The sequence below is a fragment of the Pteropus alecto genome, unplaced genomic scaffold (genome assembly GCF_000325575.1).
Source record: "Pteropus alecto unplaced genomic scaffold, ASM32557v1 scaffold269, whole genome shotgun sequence".
NCBI classification, from domain to species: domain Eukaryota; kingdom Metazoa; phylum Chordata; class Mammalia; order Chiroptera; family Pteropodidae; genus Pteropus; species Pteropus alecto.
The window spans coordinates 2,301,933-2,318,185 of NW_006443566.1; the positions used below are offsets into that span (position 1 = coordinate 2,301,933).

The following is a 16,253-nucleotide window of genomic DNA, read 5'->3' on the forward strand; positions in this document are numbered from 1 at the left end:
GCCTCTGTCTCCCCACCAGGACTGAGACTTTATGCGGTGGCCTCTACTAACCATTTCATGGCTGCACTGTCCCTTTAGGACTAGTCGTAACAAAGCAGGTCTTTGAGTACGAGGTGCAGGATTTCAGGAAAAAAGTGAAATTGACGAGAGCGTTGCCAGGAAGAGGTGTCTCGGGGTCCTCTGTCTTCATCTTGCATCTTCACACGTGGGAACCCCCATTTCTACTCCTGAAGGTGGACTTTTCCCCTCACTCTGCCTGGTTCCTTTCCTCTGAAGTTAGGAATGCTGGTCTGTGAGGGCCTAGCCCCACGCAGCTGGTCAGTGTCCACACGAAAAAGAGGCTCAAATCTAGGCAAACTTACAGTTCCATCACTAAGGGGGAACACGAGTTGTGTCTTCTAAATAAATCAACTTTATTTAGAAGGTATATTATTGAACTCCTTCAATATGGATTCTACATATATAATATACATGTCTATTTTTAATAGACTCTACTTTCTAGAGCAGTTTTATGTTTATGGCAAAATTGAGCAGGAAGTACAGAGGTTTTCCGGATAACCCCTGACCCACCGCCCCAAATGTGGCCTTTCCCACCACCAACATCCCCTACCAGAGTGGTACATTTGTTAAAATTGGTGAACCTATATTGACACATCATTATTCCCCAACGTCCATAGTTTACATTTGGGTTTATTCTTGGTGTTGTACTTTCTGTGGATTTGGACAAATGTATAATGACTTGTATCCTACATTATAGTATCATACAGAATAGTTTCACGCCCTAAAAGTCTTCTGTGCACCATCTATTCACCTCTGTCTCCACCAGTGCTTGGCAACCACTGATCTTTTCAATGTCTCCATAGTTTTGTCTTTTCCAGAATGTCATACAGTTGGAATCATACAGTATGCAGCCTTTTCAGATTGGCCTCTTTCACTTAGTAACATGCACTTAAGCTTCCTCTATCTCTTTTCGTGACTTGATAGCTCATTTCTTTTTCGTGCTGAATAATATTCCTTGTCTAGATGATCCATAGTTTATCCATTTCTTTACTGAAAAGTATCTTGATTGCTCCCAAGTTTGAGCAATTATTAGTAAAGCTGTTATAAGTATCTATATACAGGTTTTTGTATAGCTGTAAGTTTTCAACTCATTTGGGCATCAGTGAGCACAATTACTGGATCATATGGTAAGAGTGTGTTTAATTTTGTAAGAAAGAGTTCTTTTTATATTTTGGGTAACAGTCCTTTATCAGATACATCTTTTGCAAATGTTTTCCCCCAGTCTGTGGCTTGTCTTTTCATTCTCTTGAAAGTTTTTCACAGAGTGGAAGTTCAGCTTATCAATTATTTATTTCATGAATCATGACTTTAGTGTTTTATCTAAAAAGTCACCACTGACCACCCAAGGCCATCTAGACTTTCTTCTATGTTTTCTCTACAAATTTTATAGTTTTGCATTTCACACTTAGGTCTATGATACATTCTGAGTTAATTTTTGAAGGGTGTAAGGTCTATATCTAGATTATTTTTTTCAGGGTGTATGACCAGATTTTCCCTTTGCTGAAAAGACTATCTTTTCTCCACTGTGTTGCCTTTATTCCTCTGTCAAAGATTAGTTGAGTGTGTTTGCCTGGGTCTGTTTCTGGGCCCTCTAGTCTGTTCTATTGATCTTTTTGTCTGTTTCTTCACTAATACCCACCTGTCTTGACTACTTATAGCTTTATAGTAAGTCTCAAAGTCATGTAGCGCCAGTCCCCTGACTTGTTCTTCCTCCGTATTGTGTTGGCTATTTTGGATCTTTTGCTTTTCCATATAAACTTTAGAATCAGTTCATCAATATCCACAAAATAACTTTCTGGGAAATTGATTGAAATTGCACCAAATCTATGGATCAAATTAGAAAGAACTGGCATCTTAACAATATTGCATCTTCCTATCCATGAACATGGACTATCTCTCCACATATTTTTAAGTTTTAAAAAATGTTTACCAGAAGCGATCTATATTTTATTACTTCAAAGTTAAAATGTCTTAAAACATCTATATTTTTACTTCTTCCCAGGTAAATATTTTCAATGCCAGTTATGTGGCACTAGCGTGTCAGTGTTCCCAGCAATCAGGCGACTCCTTTCTTCCAGCAGTCTTGCTGTCGATGTTTAATAACGCAGAGGCCCAGAGAAGAAAATAGAGCATTTAAACAGCACACAGGCTCTATCTAAATGGACTGTGTGTCTCTTTTCTAAGTTTCATCGTACAGTTTCTTCTCCCTCATGTGCCTCAGGGCTGTACCAGAATAAGATTTCCCTTAATTCCTGTCCTTTCATTTTAGGAGCTAGTAGATGACAACAAGACCAAATTATGGTTACTTTGAGGTCTGTGTGTAGTTGAGATCTTGCTCACGTTCTGTTCAGGCCACTTGAGGCTACGTGCACTGGTGATGGAAATCACTTACGTGGGGGCAAAGCTAAATTTCATTAACAGTGCACAGAATTCTAAATGGTGATAGCATTTTTGAAAACTGAGAAGTACTTGATTTGTCACTTTATCTTGTTTCTATTACCTAACATATGTTTTTATCATTTCTCTCTATAATTTAGTTTAACTGGATGTGAATAAGATGAAAATTGTAAAGCCAGATCACAATATTTTCTACAAAGATCTTTTTTAAAGCTTTCCAGTTGTGGGAGATTTTTACCCTTAAATTTACACTAATCCTAGTAATACAAGTTAGTTCTGCTCTTCAATGTATCACTTCCCTGCATCAGAAATGTTTAGTGAGATTTGCACTATGATTTCTCAGTACAGTTGACCCATGAACAATGAAATGCGGTGGTTAGGGACACTGACCCTCCCCACACCCCGTGCAGTTGAAAATCTGCATACAACTTTTCATTTCCCCAAAACTTAACTGCTAATAGCCTATGATTGACCAGAAGCTTTATGGATAAAATTAATGCTCATTTAACACATATTTTGAATGTTAAATATATTCTTACAATAGACTAGATAAAAGAAAATATTATGAAGAAAATCATAAGGAAGAGAAAATACATTTACAGTATTTGTTGAAAAAATGCACATATAAGTGGACCCATGTAGTTCAATCTCCTGTCCAAGGGTCAACCATAGGTGTATAGAGGCAAACCTATCAGCAACAGTGTGGCAGCCTGAAAACATTCTTGCAGAGCTACCCTTTGTGGATTCAAGCTGTGTTCTGCCAAGTGTCTGGCCATCCTTAAGACTTTCCTCTCTTCCCAGTTTTTCACTGCTTTCTACACACACACACACACACACACACACACACACACACACACACGTGCCCCCCCTTCCCCCCATCTCTCCACACTTCGTTCATGGAATCCATATTTGAAAGAGTGAAGGACAGATGGAGTAGGGCTTCTGCTTCTATTCTGACAACTCTCTCTTACCATTCTAGTCAATACTAAAAACAGCTAAACCTGGATAAACCTGGTAAGTGGCACAATGCTTATCACAGTATGCATCATGTCCTTCTCTAAAGGAAGAGATAAAACTTAGAAGGGAAGAACAGGACCATAATGAAGTTTTAAGCTAAAATAAGAAAAGTAAATGGACAAAGACATCCATCTTACTTGTTTTCGCATTTTGAGTTCTATAATTTAATAGCAACTTGGGATAAGTTTTTATTAGATTCTCCAGTGAATAAACAAGCTATATATCTCTTACCCCATTATAGAGCCATGTAAAGCGAGATAGTAGGAATTAGTGGGTCCTAAACCAACTCCATTAAGTAGCAAAGTTAAGCTGAGACTTCTAGAGAAGAAAAAATTTTTATATGTAATGTTATCATTTAGAGAGGATTAAAAAAACCTTATTAACATAGATCTGGCAGATCGCTGGAAGCTTTAAATCCTAAAACAGCTGTGTCATTGCAGGACGCCTATCTGTCACGTTCTCCTAGGAGCTCTAGGGGAATCTTAGAGCTTTGGGAAATGGAATTGATGATTTGAGGATACCACTTTTCTGAGTCATTAACCACATCCCACTGCCACACCCAGGACTTTGCAGATGCATTACTGATTTCACTCGGAACCAGCGATGTCTGGATCCTTGGAGAAGCAAATTTTCTTGGCACTTTATATGTTTTCTCAATATATTTCAAGCTAAGTGCCATATTGATTTGATTAAAATTCACTCTTGAAACTTTACTTTCAAAGAAAACGTACTTTCTTTTATGAATTTTGATGAAGTCTTCCTGGCAAATCAACCTCATAGTTTATTTCATAAGGGTGTGTGATTCAGAAAGTTACTTGGGATTAGGGTCATTTCGCCAATCGTGAGTGGAAAAGTTAAGGAAAAGATTTTTGAAATTTTTTGATAACTTTGATAAAATTTTTAAACTTATAGAAAAGTGTGCCATAATAGAAAGACCATTATTGTATATCCTTTACCAGACCCACCAATGATTGACATTTGCTCCCTCCCCAACTGCTGACTTCCCCTTTCCCCTTCGTGTGTGCGTGCGTGCGTGTGCGTGTGTGCGTATGTGTGCGTGTGCGCGTGCATGTGTGCCATTTCCTCATCAATTGAGTTTCACCAGATAGGTCAAACAGAGCAACTTTAAAACCCTGTAAAGTTCATGGCATGAAGGCAGTCTCCCTATTTTTGTTTATTTTTACAAAGTATCATTCTGCTATTCCAGTGTTCCAAATAAATAAATGAAAAATAAAAACTCTACTAAGTTTTAAAGTTTCAATATTATCTATTGATGGCGATCTCTAACCCCAGCTAGAAATAAGGAAATAAGGAAACCTATTTCAGATAGAACAGTTATGGCCAGTTTTGGACAGTGTAGTGCTCCTTTTTTTGCCTTCTTTCATCCTATGGAATACGACAAGTTAAATTCACATCTCTGTCATTTTCCTCTCCTATTTTCTCCTTCGTACATGATTAAAACAGCGGGTCACAGAGAGTCGAGAGAACCAGATGACTATCGAAGAGAGGAAGCACCTCATCACTGTGAGAGAGGAAGCCTGGAAGACTAAAGGCAAAGGAGCAGCTAACGACTCCACCCAGTTTACGGTGGCCGGGAGAATGGTGAAGAAAGGTCAGAGTGTGTGGGTGCGCATGTGCGCGCGCGTGGGTGCGCATGCTCCATCACCCATGGAGGGCGGCCTGTGACAGCGCGGTTAAAACTATCTTTTTTGGTTTTTAATTTCACTGAACTTGTATAAATGGTTTGGGGGTAGGTTTTGTGAGATATTCCTACCAAACACCTGTTTATATATGTGGTGTCGTCTTCAATGTAAGAAGCTTAATTCAATTAGTCACATTTCAAAACTTAGCCATTTGGAAATTGAGCACAGGTTTCAAAAGCAATTGCAAATCTGCTAACAAATCTTAGTCCTTTTTATAATTGCTTTAAAATTACTTCCATTTTCTTGCCATCTAGCAATCAGTTAACCCAAATTAGCCTTTCTCAATGAAGAAAAAGTTTATCTCTTCTCCTTTGTGGGGTAATTCCTAGGCCCCTTTCCATCAAACCAGAGTTTCTGGCTTACAAAGCCTAATTTCCAGCTATTTTTTAATAGATGTCTATAAGATCTATCCAGTTATAAGGAAGTTGGATTTTCCTGCAGATGGTCATTTTCCTGAAGCTGAGCTGTTGGAACTGATTTGAAGTCTATATCCAAAGATTTATGAAACTGAGGAATCACATGGTTAGTAAAGTCTCCAGAGAGCTTTGAGCCTCCAGATCCTGTAGGAAATGATTAAAATGCGCAGTCCCTTTGTCACCTATGTGCACACACCTTCGTTTTCTAAGCTATTAATTTAAAAGCAAATTTCCTAACTTAGTGGTAAACGGTTTCACACTCAGAGTTAACTTATCAGCTTTCTAGGTTTATCTGTCCCTTTTCTCAAAACCTTTCAGGATCCTCACTCATACATAGTGCTTATCTTATTGTAGCCTTGTCATAAATATTGGGGAACCCCCTGAATTGAGATGAACTCAAATCTTGGAGGAAGAATCCTCTGTAACAAATTCTTAATTCATCTTGGAATTGTCAGAAGATAACAGCAGACCATTTACTCTCAGAATGAGGTAGCATTTGAGTATGTTCTTCACCAAATCACAGAACTATCCAGTCATGTTAACCTACTTCAATATGAGCCCGATCTCTGTGTTAACAGTGGCAGGCCCTTAAAGCCCACCTCAATTAAGAAGGACTCAAGCCGAGAACTTGGACCAGAGCTCAGATCTTCCAACCTCTAGCCTGGACTTTTATCCTGATAACTTTTCATTTTGGTTTCTTTTTTCCTCTTCCATCTTGAAATCACAGTTGAATTGTAAGCAGTCCCTTACTTACCAAATCCCACTGCCCTCATCCACAGCAGTGTCAGAGGAAGAAGATTAGCTATTATGCAGGTTTGGAGAGCAAGATTCAAGAATTTCCTGTCTCTTAGTGCAGGGGTCCCCAACTACCAGGCAGCGGACCAGTACCAGTCCATGGCCTTTTAGGAACTAGGCTGCACAGCAGGACCTGAGTGATGGGCCAGCGAGCAAAGCTTCATCTGTATTTGCAGCCGCTCCCCAGTGCTAGCATCACAGCCTCAGCTGCACCTCAGACCGTCAGGCATTAGATTCTCATAGGAGCACCCGTCCCTGGTGCCAAAAAGGTTGGGAACCGCTGCCTTAATGGATGAGTTTGCTTTTACATTTTCCCGAATAAATCAGGAATCTTTATTTAACAGATGATATATGACTTGCTCAGAAAATAATTTTCTTATACTTTTCATCTAGTGAAAAAACTGCACCCTAATTTTCTGATATTTGTTACCATGTACAGGGGCGTCTTTTTCACTTGCGTGATGAGATCTTTTTGATTTGCCGTAATTTGGCATCCAGTTTACAGTCACCACAGATTAAAACAGCCCCCTACACTACAGCCACAAAGACATCCCATCTCACTAGTTATAATGGCACATTTCGCAGCTGCAAGTTGTACTGGGGAATTGCCAAGAGGCATTTTGTACCCTGGTTTTCATTCTCTCACCCCAGAAAACTCTACTCTCTCTTAGCCTCATTAAAATTTTCTCCCATTTTGGCATTCCCAGAGTCTCTGTAACAATTAGTACTCCACAAGGTTTCTGTGGTATTCTAGTACTTCCCCTGGAAGAAAAATACTAAAAGTATGCCTTCAAATAGGAGGGATGAGAAGATATTCCCAAAAGGAGTGGGTGACTAGTTATTGCATGTAGGATTCATTGAAAACAGGTGTGGGGAGAACTTTGTTTTGTTTTAACATCGTGTAAATTAAATCTACATGCCCTCTTCCTTATCTCAAGTTGGGAAAGAGAAGGCCCACCCCCAGGAGATCTCCTGCATGCTGCTGCCTGATGGGCAGCAGGGGGTGCCCTGACAGTACGGAGGACCAAGTTTCCTGGTTGCCTTTCGAGTCGGGCCTGTTTATAAGCTTCAGAGTTAATGACTTCTGTGCTAATAAACGTTTCCATGTCTCTTATGCATCCTTATAGTAGGAAACAGTCTACTGCCCCAGGCTGTGATACCAAATTTTACCTATCTTTATTTTCTTCCCAGAAAGTTTACTTTCTCACTGATATAAACCCTTTGCAGGCCTGGTAACTGAAATAAATTTTGAAAATTTTATTGACTTCATCACCAAATATATGTACATATTGAGAAGTACTTCTAGAACATCACCTAAAACTTAAGTTTTAAACTATATTTTAGTATTTTTCCTTAAAATTTTTATGCTATAATAATACATCCTCCACTTCACAGAAAGAAGGGCTTATAAGAGATAGTGGTTTACATCTTCTACAGATGTTCTTTGATGGGTGCTTAAAGTGACAGTGTCACCTGAGGATTTCACATTCATTACAAATGGATACAAAGAACATTAATATCTCGTTTAGTTCTTTGTAAATGCACTAATTACTTCTCATTCTAATCCCACCTACTTAGGTTAGGACAAAAATACTCATCTTTATTTTTATTAAGGTTTCTTCTTCCATCCAGTTACCTTCTTTATGCTATAATTCCTTTCCTTCCCTTTCGTATGTCCCTTACTATTTCTCTCTTTAAAATTTCCCCACCCTGCTTCTTGATAAACAAATGTGAAAGCAAATTGCTGGTTCCCAGCCACACCTGAAATGGATACGCCCTTCCTACAATCAAAAATCGATTTAAACATATATTCTTCTGTGTCTTTCTTCTAAAAGGCTAGCACTCCTTGAGTGATTGCTCTCCTCTGAGTGATGCACCCAACGGCAAGACTGTCTCTACTCACCTCAGCCTGGAGGGAAACTCCAGTTCTGGGGGCCACTTGCCAGCCAGTGTGACACAGCCCCTTCTCCACTTCCTCTGTGGGAAACAGTGCAAATAGGCTTTCTCTTCAACTAAGTCCACCACCCCCAAGGGCCTTCAGAACTCACAACTGCGTTCGTTCAAGTACATCCTGTTACCTGTTGTGCTTTCTTTTTCTTTTTACATGTTACGGACATCTTTTCTCAAATGTCCTCATTGTTCATTTTGGAATGGCAGCTTATCAGCTAGCGCAGTCCTTGGAAACTATCAAATTCTATCTACATTTGCAGTTACCCTACATAGTCATAGTACCCGCCAAATGTATGTGTGTGTGCATGCATGCGTGTGTATAAATTCTGTAAAATTGTAAAATCCACACTGGGGCTAAAAGAGATCCAGCAGTGTCTGGGGATTTCCAGAAATGATCCTGAGATACCAAGTAGCTCTCTGGTTTATTCCGCAGGTTTGGCGTCACCCACTGCCATAACTCCAGTAGCATCCCCTATTTGCAATAAAACAAGAGGAACAACACCAGTTTCTAAACCCCTGGAAGGTAAGTCACCAAGGTGCCTGACATGCCAGTGGCTCTATGACCGGAAGAGTTCTTAGTGGCGCTCACTCACTGATGCTTTCTTCTTGCCTAGATATCGAAGCCAGACCAGACATGCAGTTAGAATCGGACCTGAAGTTGGATAGGCTGGAAACCTTTCTAAGAAGGCTGAATAACAAAGGTACATGCTGGAAGCCAGAGGGATACTTTGGTTTATATGCTTACAGCACAGTGTGATTTGTATTTCAGTGAATAGCTAAGGAAACCTAAAAAGAACCTGCTCCTCTCTCAAAATCTCTAAACCCCAACTGTGATGGCTTTTCTCAGCTAAACTGTGCCCTTTCTATATAACTGCCCTGATTCATACTGTAAGCGTTATCTTTGTTATCTTTTTAAAAATGAAGTTGTTGGTCAAGTCTGATTGTATTGCCAAGCTTTGATTCACTTGATAATGTACTAAACTGGGGACCCCCAATAACAGTTGTTTCTAAGTCTAAATCCTTGGGATGTAATCCAATCAGGATCATGACTTCAATTTGCTTTTAACACTGAAAGCAGACTATTAGACTTCTACAAAATCAGCGTGCTCTTGGGCCTGATGAACTTTAAATTATATGTGTCGATTTCCAATAAAGTAGCAGCTGATATATTTATGTTATAATCACAAATGATTTCTAAAAGAAAATTCTGGTAAATAATTTTTAAAATAAATATTTCAATATAAAATAAAATAATAATATGCAGCAATAAATAGCCTCATCTCTTAATAAAAATGTCCAGTACTTGAAACTCATCAAAATACTAAGCTTTGGGAGTCTCCTTTGACAGTGATCCCTAATAGGCTAGAAATAATACAGCCTTTTAAAACCAGAAACATAAAAGTATAATAGAATAACTAACCTAGCAAGGCAAGGATGCACACAATTCAAAGTTTGTTACATATATATGTAACAGTGATCTAGCCAGGGGTCTAATCCAGTTCTCTACCTACTATTGTAAATAAAGTTTTATTGGAACATGGTTATGCCTATTTTAAATATTATCAATATTCGCTTTTACACTACAACAGAGTTGAGTAGTTATAACACAGGCCATATAGCCTCCATTGCAAAGCCTGAAATATTTACTATGTGGCCCTTTGCAGAAAAAGAACTTGCCAACCCCTGATCTAGAATGAGGCTGAAGCTGGTTCTGCCTCCTGTAGCAAAAGGAACAAGTTCAGAAATGCTTACTGGGTTTGCATGCAGCAAGGCCATCCTCCCTCCCTCCTCCCATGTCATGGCACAAGCTATATTCAGACAAGAAGTATTTTCATGAAAAGTCAAGGAAGGCCTAGGAAGCATCACAGGACCCTGGATGTCACGAATATGTTTTTGCCACTCCTAGAACTTAGGGGGAAAATAATTTTTAAGATACTGTGAGGTACAATTGGAGTAATATTTTTACACAAACTTATGGCCTTTCTTTGTTTGTTTGTTGGTAGTTGGTGGGATGCAAGAAACTGTACTCACCGTCACTGGCAAATCAGTTAAGGAGGTGATGAAGCTGGACGATGACGAAACCTTTGCCAAATTTTACCGCAGTATGGACTATACTGTGCCGAGGAGCCCTGTGGAGCTGGATGAAGACTTCGATGTTATCTTTGATCCTTATGCTCCCAAGTGAGTTATTGCAATTTCTATCTTGTACACAGTGAGAACATATTCCTTCATCAGACATCACCCAGTACTTTCATTAGAATCTTCTTCACTGTTCTCTCCTGTGATAGAACTTTATTATAACCAAATTATCACAGTAGTCCCCTTTATCCACAGAGTATAAGTTCTAAGACCCCCCAGTGGATGCCTGAAACCATGCATAGTACTGAACCCTGTGCATTCTGTGTTTTTTCCTATACATACAGACCTTTTCATTTAAAGGAAGTGCTTTACGGCTTCTCTCTGGCATATCCAAACAGCTGCTCTGCACTTTGGGGCCATTAAGTAAAATAGGGTGACTTGAACACGAGCACTGTGATCCAATCGCAGTCGCTCTGATAACCAAAATGGCTACTGACTAACGGGCAGGGAGCATATACAGCGCGGAGACACTGGACAAAGGGATGATTCAGGTCCTGGCAGGACAGAACGGGACAGCAGGAAATTTCATCACGCTACTCAGAATGGCGCACATTTAAAACTTATAAATCGTTTATTTCTGGAAACTTCCATTTAATAGTTCTGGGCCGTGGTTGACTGTGGGTAACTGAAACCATAGAAAGTGAAACCATGGATTAGGAGGACTACTGTATATTCTGAGCCAGACGAATAGTGCTGCGGGGTAGATGAAGCACGCAAACCCAAAACAGACGCACATTCAAGCAGAAAGTCTTGCACACACAGCATTGGGAAATAAAACTGTGAAGACCATTGCTTCTGTCAGAGACCCACAAATAAACCAGGAGTGGGTGATATCACAGACGAGGGCTGCAGCTCTGCATGTGCCACACATGTTTGCCCTGTTCCTAAAACTGCCACTGGGTTTTTCACATAACTCCAACATTGTTTTGCAGATTTTCAGACCAACATCATTTAGCAGAGATTTCTATGCCTTTCTTTCATTTGATGTATTTGACATATTGAATCCTTACTCATGGCTTTCAAAAATATTTGGGTCACATGGGCTCAGGTTAATACAACTAACCAGAAAATGAATAAAACATGTTACATAACTTAGAATAACTTGTAAAATCTGTAGATCTGAGGATTTTCTCAGTGATATCCCAGGATCTCTCTTCACATAGGAATATGACTAATCCACCCAAGAAAAATGATTATGGTATTAAGATTCCTTCAGTGGCAGAAAGAAATCCAAGTCAAAATGACATTAGCCAAAGAAAGGCGAGGGGGATTTGCAGGCTCACTCACTGATGAGTGTAGGCATGAACTCAGGGTCTGGAGGCTCATAAGAAGGTGGTCTCTCTGTTGCCTGTTCTCCTTTGGGCTGACTTCACTCTCAGGCTGTCGCCATCTTGGGGAATGGCCACCCCTAGCTCTGGACTTTTAGCTACCTACTTGGCCACTCCAGCACAGGCAGGTTCTCTTCCCTGGGAGTCTAGCAGATGTCCCAGGCTTGATTTTTTGGGGCCTGGGTCCATTCCTAAAGCAATCATTGTGGCTAAGGGGTGGAAGATGCTGATTGGTCAGGGCTGGTCTCTGGATCCAGCCCTGAGCCCGAGTGAGGGGTGGGGAATGGATTGAGGTTGGTCTCACAAACGAGAGGCAAGCTGCTCGTACCAGAAGCAGGGAGAATAGTATGCAGGGCAGGCTAAACCCACAGCTATCGATCATATTTATCTATTTCCCTATGAGTGACATAGTCTCTTAGGGCTGAGTGAGCCAGAAGTCTGTATAGTTATCATAAATTGTTCCTTAAGCCACTCCTGATACCTTTTTTGCATCTTTCAATGTGTTTAGTTTTTTTTCCAATCCACTACCTTAAAAAATAAACAATTTGCCATTTCCCATATTTAAATAATATTTGGGGTATTTGCATATATAGTTATTCAGCCATTTCTCAATCTTCTCCTAACCCAAATGCCACTGTTTAAATCATTATATATAATTTAAATATATACATATGTTTACACACACACATACACGGGACAATATTATATATAAAGAAGATTTGCAGGCACAGAAACCAGTGAAGTTGGAGGTTGGGGTGGTAACTGGAATCGTGTGACTGGGCTCCCCCACCTCCCCACGTCTGGTCTCCTGCCCAGTGAATTGTGTGAGTGTAAGACAGTCATAGTTGGTTTTGTGGGCCTATTTTATTTGCATATATTCTCCAAATAGTGGTTATTTTTCAGAAGGGGGCAATGGGTTGAGAGGAAGCTAGTTAATGGGGGGAGTTGGTGAGGGAACTGAAAAATTGTCATGTAAAGAGGAAGTTTAGTCTAGAAAAGAGATTAAATGGAGAAGCAATGGCATCTAGAAATTCCTGAAGGGCTTGCGATTGACAGAAGACGTAGATGTGTGTATTTTTCTGACGGGGAGACTTAGGACTGGGGCATGGGTGTGCTGAGGTTAAGGAAGAACTTTCTACCCTTCAAAGCTGCCTAGTGGTGGGATGAGCTGCCTGTCAGGCACAAGTGCTCCTCAGGCAGAGATCATAAGGCTGAGTGAGCCAAAGACTTCCGTGATTGGCTGGGCTCCTGAACTAAATGACTCTGTCCTTAAATCTCCTCCCTTCCATCCCCAAGAATCTGTGACTCCATGACAGGGGAGTGGTGGGCCAGAGGATGTATAAGATGTATAACAATATTGGGAAATAAAACTGTGGAGCCCATTACTTCAGGTCAGAGACTCGCAAATCAACCAGGAGTGGGCGATATCACAGACGGGGGCTGCCGCTCTGCTTCGCTCCTCAGGTTGACGTCTTCGGTGGCTGAGCACAAGCGTGCGGTTAGGCCCAAGCGCCGGGTTCAAGCTTCCAAAAAGGAGTCATAAGATGTATAACAAAATTGGGAAATAAAACTGTGGAGCCCATTACTTCAGGTCAGAGACTCGCAAATCAACCAGGAGTGGGCGATATCACAGACGGGGGCTGCCGCTCTGCTTCGCTCCTCAGGTTGACGTCTTCGGTGGCTGAGCACAAGCGTGCGGTTAGGCCCAAGCGCCGGGTTCAAGCTTCCAAAAACCCCCTGAAAATGCTGGCGGCGAGAGAAGATCTCCTTCAGGAATACACTGAGCAGAGACTGAACGTTGCCTTCATGGAGTCCAAGCGAATGAAAGTGGAAAAGAGTGAGTTTTTGGAAGCACCACACTGCTTCTGTGCCTGGGAACTGGCGATTTGGTTACTTTAATCGTCTCTTTTTTTCTGGCTTACAAAGGCTGGTAATAGTACTCATAAGACACCCATTAAATAAAAATGAGTAAGTTTGCGCGTGCGCACACAAGCGCGCGCGTGCACACACACACACACACACACACGTGCACCTGCAGAAAATCTGCCTGGGATTTAAAGGCGGTTCACAGAAATTCTTACAGTGTTGAATTCACTTGGTGAATTCAAATTATTGTTTTTCTTCAGTTTTCTTTTAAGAGTTTGGAGCGGGATGTTTCTGGGCTTTGTAATTCAACCCATTTTCAGCTCTGTCGGGCCCAAACACAATAATTCTCCACTTAATCTTATTCAAGAGAAAATCATTTGATCTCTCATGGAAAAATGTCCCAAATCACTACTTTGCCTAATCCTAGTTTTTTTGTATTATTAATTGGTTTATAATGCATAAACCAATGCTTTGCAAATGTCTTTGGTGGGACCCTCAGGCTCCTAGAAGTTGGGATGCGGGTTGGGTGGAATGGGGGGACTTGGGGTGGGGGCAGTGGAGGGAGAGTGGGGAGCTAGGCTCCCCGCTCTGTCTCACTTTAGACTAAGTTGCTCTGCTTTTATCTGCCCAGTAATGTGGGGTTTCGTAGTTCTGAAACAGTTTCCCTGGAGGAGATAATGGCATATATAATCTTGCTGTTCTGAATATTCTTCCTATAATTTTTATTTTACTGTAGCACTCATAAACCTATTTGCCAAATTTTTCCTTAAAAATTAGTATTTAAATAAAGTAGTTGAGTCTTTTCATTGTAACTGGTTTACTAAGAAAGTATATTTCCAAATCACTATGCCATATGAATTGTCAAGGTGTGTTATATCTCTTCAATATGAGAACTTAATCCCAGCAAAATGATTTATTGAATTTCTCTCTAGCATATACTTTTTTTTTTTTGTAACAATGTGCTGGAGAAATAAAGGTTTATTGGCACAAGTTTTAGGTACTTTACCTCTGTTTTTAGGGGGCGCAGAGGATGGCTTTGTGGTGACTGGCACATATACACTTGTTGGTCCACACTGAAAACTCAACATCTTATTCGTATACTATTAAGTCTGAGAGCAAAGGACCTCAGGAGATCAGCTATTTAATCATTTTGCCTCCAGAAAAAGATTAGAACTCAACCATCTCTTATAGAATGCCCACTTTTCTACTTTGGGTAGAAAATAAAGACTTTTGATGAAAGATATCTAACAGCGTTCTTTGGGAATGCATTTTCAACATCTAAACATTGTAAGGAACGATAACAGCTTTCACTGAAATTGCAATAAATGAGTCCAGCTTCTGTTTTATACTAAAGTAGCTGTACCACATCGTCACACAATTTTTGTCTCTACATGGCGAGGCGTGACACTTGTCAACAGTCGGTTTATAGTTTCAGTACAGTGTTCAATTCTTAATATAGTGGTTAAGCATTAAACTGTATAGTTAATCAAACTTGAGTTCTCACCCCCCCACCCCCACCCCACAGGATTAACTTTAGAAGAAAAAAATAGTCACGAATAATTTCTGATTGTGTCGTCATTTCACCTGAACGTGTTGCTTCCCCCTGCGTTGTGTTTCCTTCTTCAACGCCCCCCAGTGTCCTCCAACTCCAACTTCTCAGAGGTCACTCTGGCAGGTTTAGCCAGTAAGGAAAACTTCAGCAACGTCAGTCTGCGGAGCGTCAACCTGACAGAACAGAATTCTAACAACAGCGCGGTGCCCTACAAGAAGCTGATGTTGCTGCAGATTAAAGGTATGTGAGAGCAGCAGAGAGGAGCCACACGTGGACCAGGGGTTTCAGTCTGGAGACATCAGGGGTCGTGATTGCTTGTCATCGTCTGTTGGAAGAAGTGAACACACGCTTCGCGAGAACCTGCTAGGGGCCAGGCACTGAGCTACCTCCTCACACGCAAGCTTCACAAAATCCCTGAGGTATTGTACCCACTGAGGCCTAGAGGGGTTAGTACAGGCCTGCGGTCACAGCAGCTGTTGAGAGGCAGAGCTGATTTGAACCCAGGTCTCTCCATTCCAGAGGCGGCTGCCTCCCCATGGGCCCTGCCATATATTGTCATGCAGTTACCAGATGCCCCCTCAGTCATCACAGTGCTTCTCTCCACGCAGTTGTCCTCGCTGAGGTAAACAGAGAGAGGCACATTCTTGGAGAAGAAACACAAAGTAAGCAGAGGCAAATGAAGTGGGCCAGATTCCACGCCAACACCCTTTCTGTCCACGACAATGGAGACGTAGCTCTGGGCTGGGAGGATAGACTTCGCTGCCTTCTCCAGGAGAAGGATGGAGGAAGTAGCCTCTCCATCTGCGAGGGTTTCCAGTGTGTTTCTGCATAATCACTGTCCTGAGTGTACTTAAAAGACTGGTGACCAGCATGAATAACCAACCTCTATTCCTGGTTCTAATCCAGACACTAGACTATCGGTGTGATTGTGGAAAGGTTTAAATCAACAGTCATTTAGGGGGTGTTGATGGCAACACAAGGCTGGCCTCTAGGCTGATTCCCCTCTCCTGTGGGTTAGAGTGGAAACTCA

The 16,253-nt window shown here is 41.0% G+C and overlaps 1 protein-coding gene across 1 annotated transcript in view; it reads left to right on the forward strand.

The window, feature by feature from the left end:
- SVIL (supervillin) overlaps positions 1-16,253 on the forward strand; it is a 202,954-nt gene that overhangs the window by 163,753 nt on the left and 22,948 nt on the right. The window contains exons 20-26 of the mRNA XM_025041258.1: positions 4,939-5,086; positions 8,772-8,861; positions 8,953-9,039; positions 10,342-10,519; positions 13,470-13,642; positions 15,308-15,467; positions 16,081-16,159. Of these exons, the coding sequence (XP_024897026.1) occupies positions 4,939-5,086; positions 8,772-8,861; positions 8,953-9,039; positions 10,342-10,519; positions 13,470-13,642; positions 15,308-15,467; positions 16,081-16,159 (915 nt within the window). The remainder of the gene's footprint in view (positions 1-4,938; positions 5,087-8,771; positions 8,862-8,952; positions 9,040-10,341; positions 10,520-13,469; positions 13,643-15,307; positions 15,468-16,080; positions 16,160-16,253) is intronic.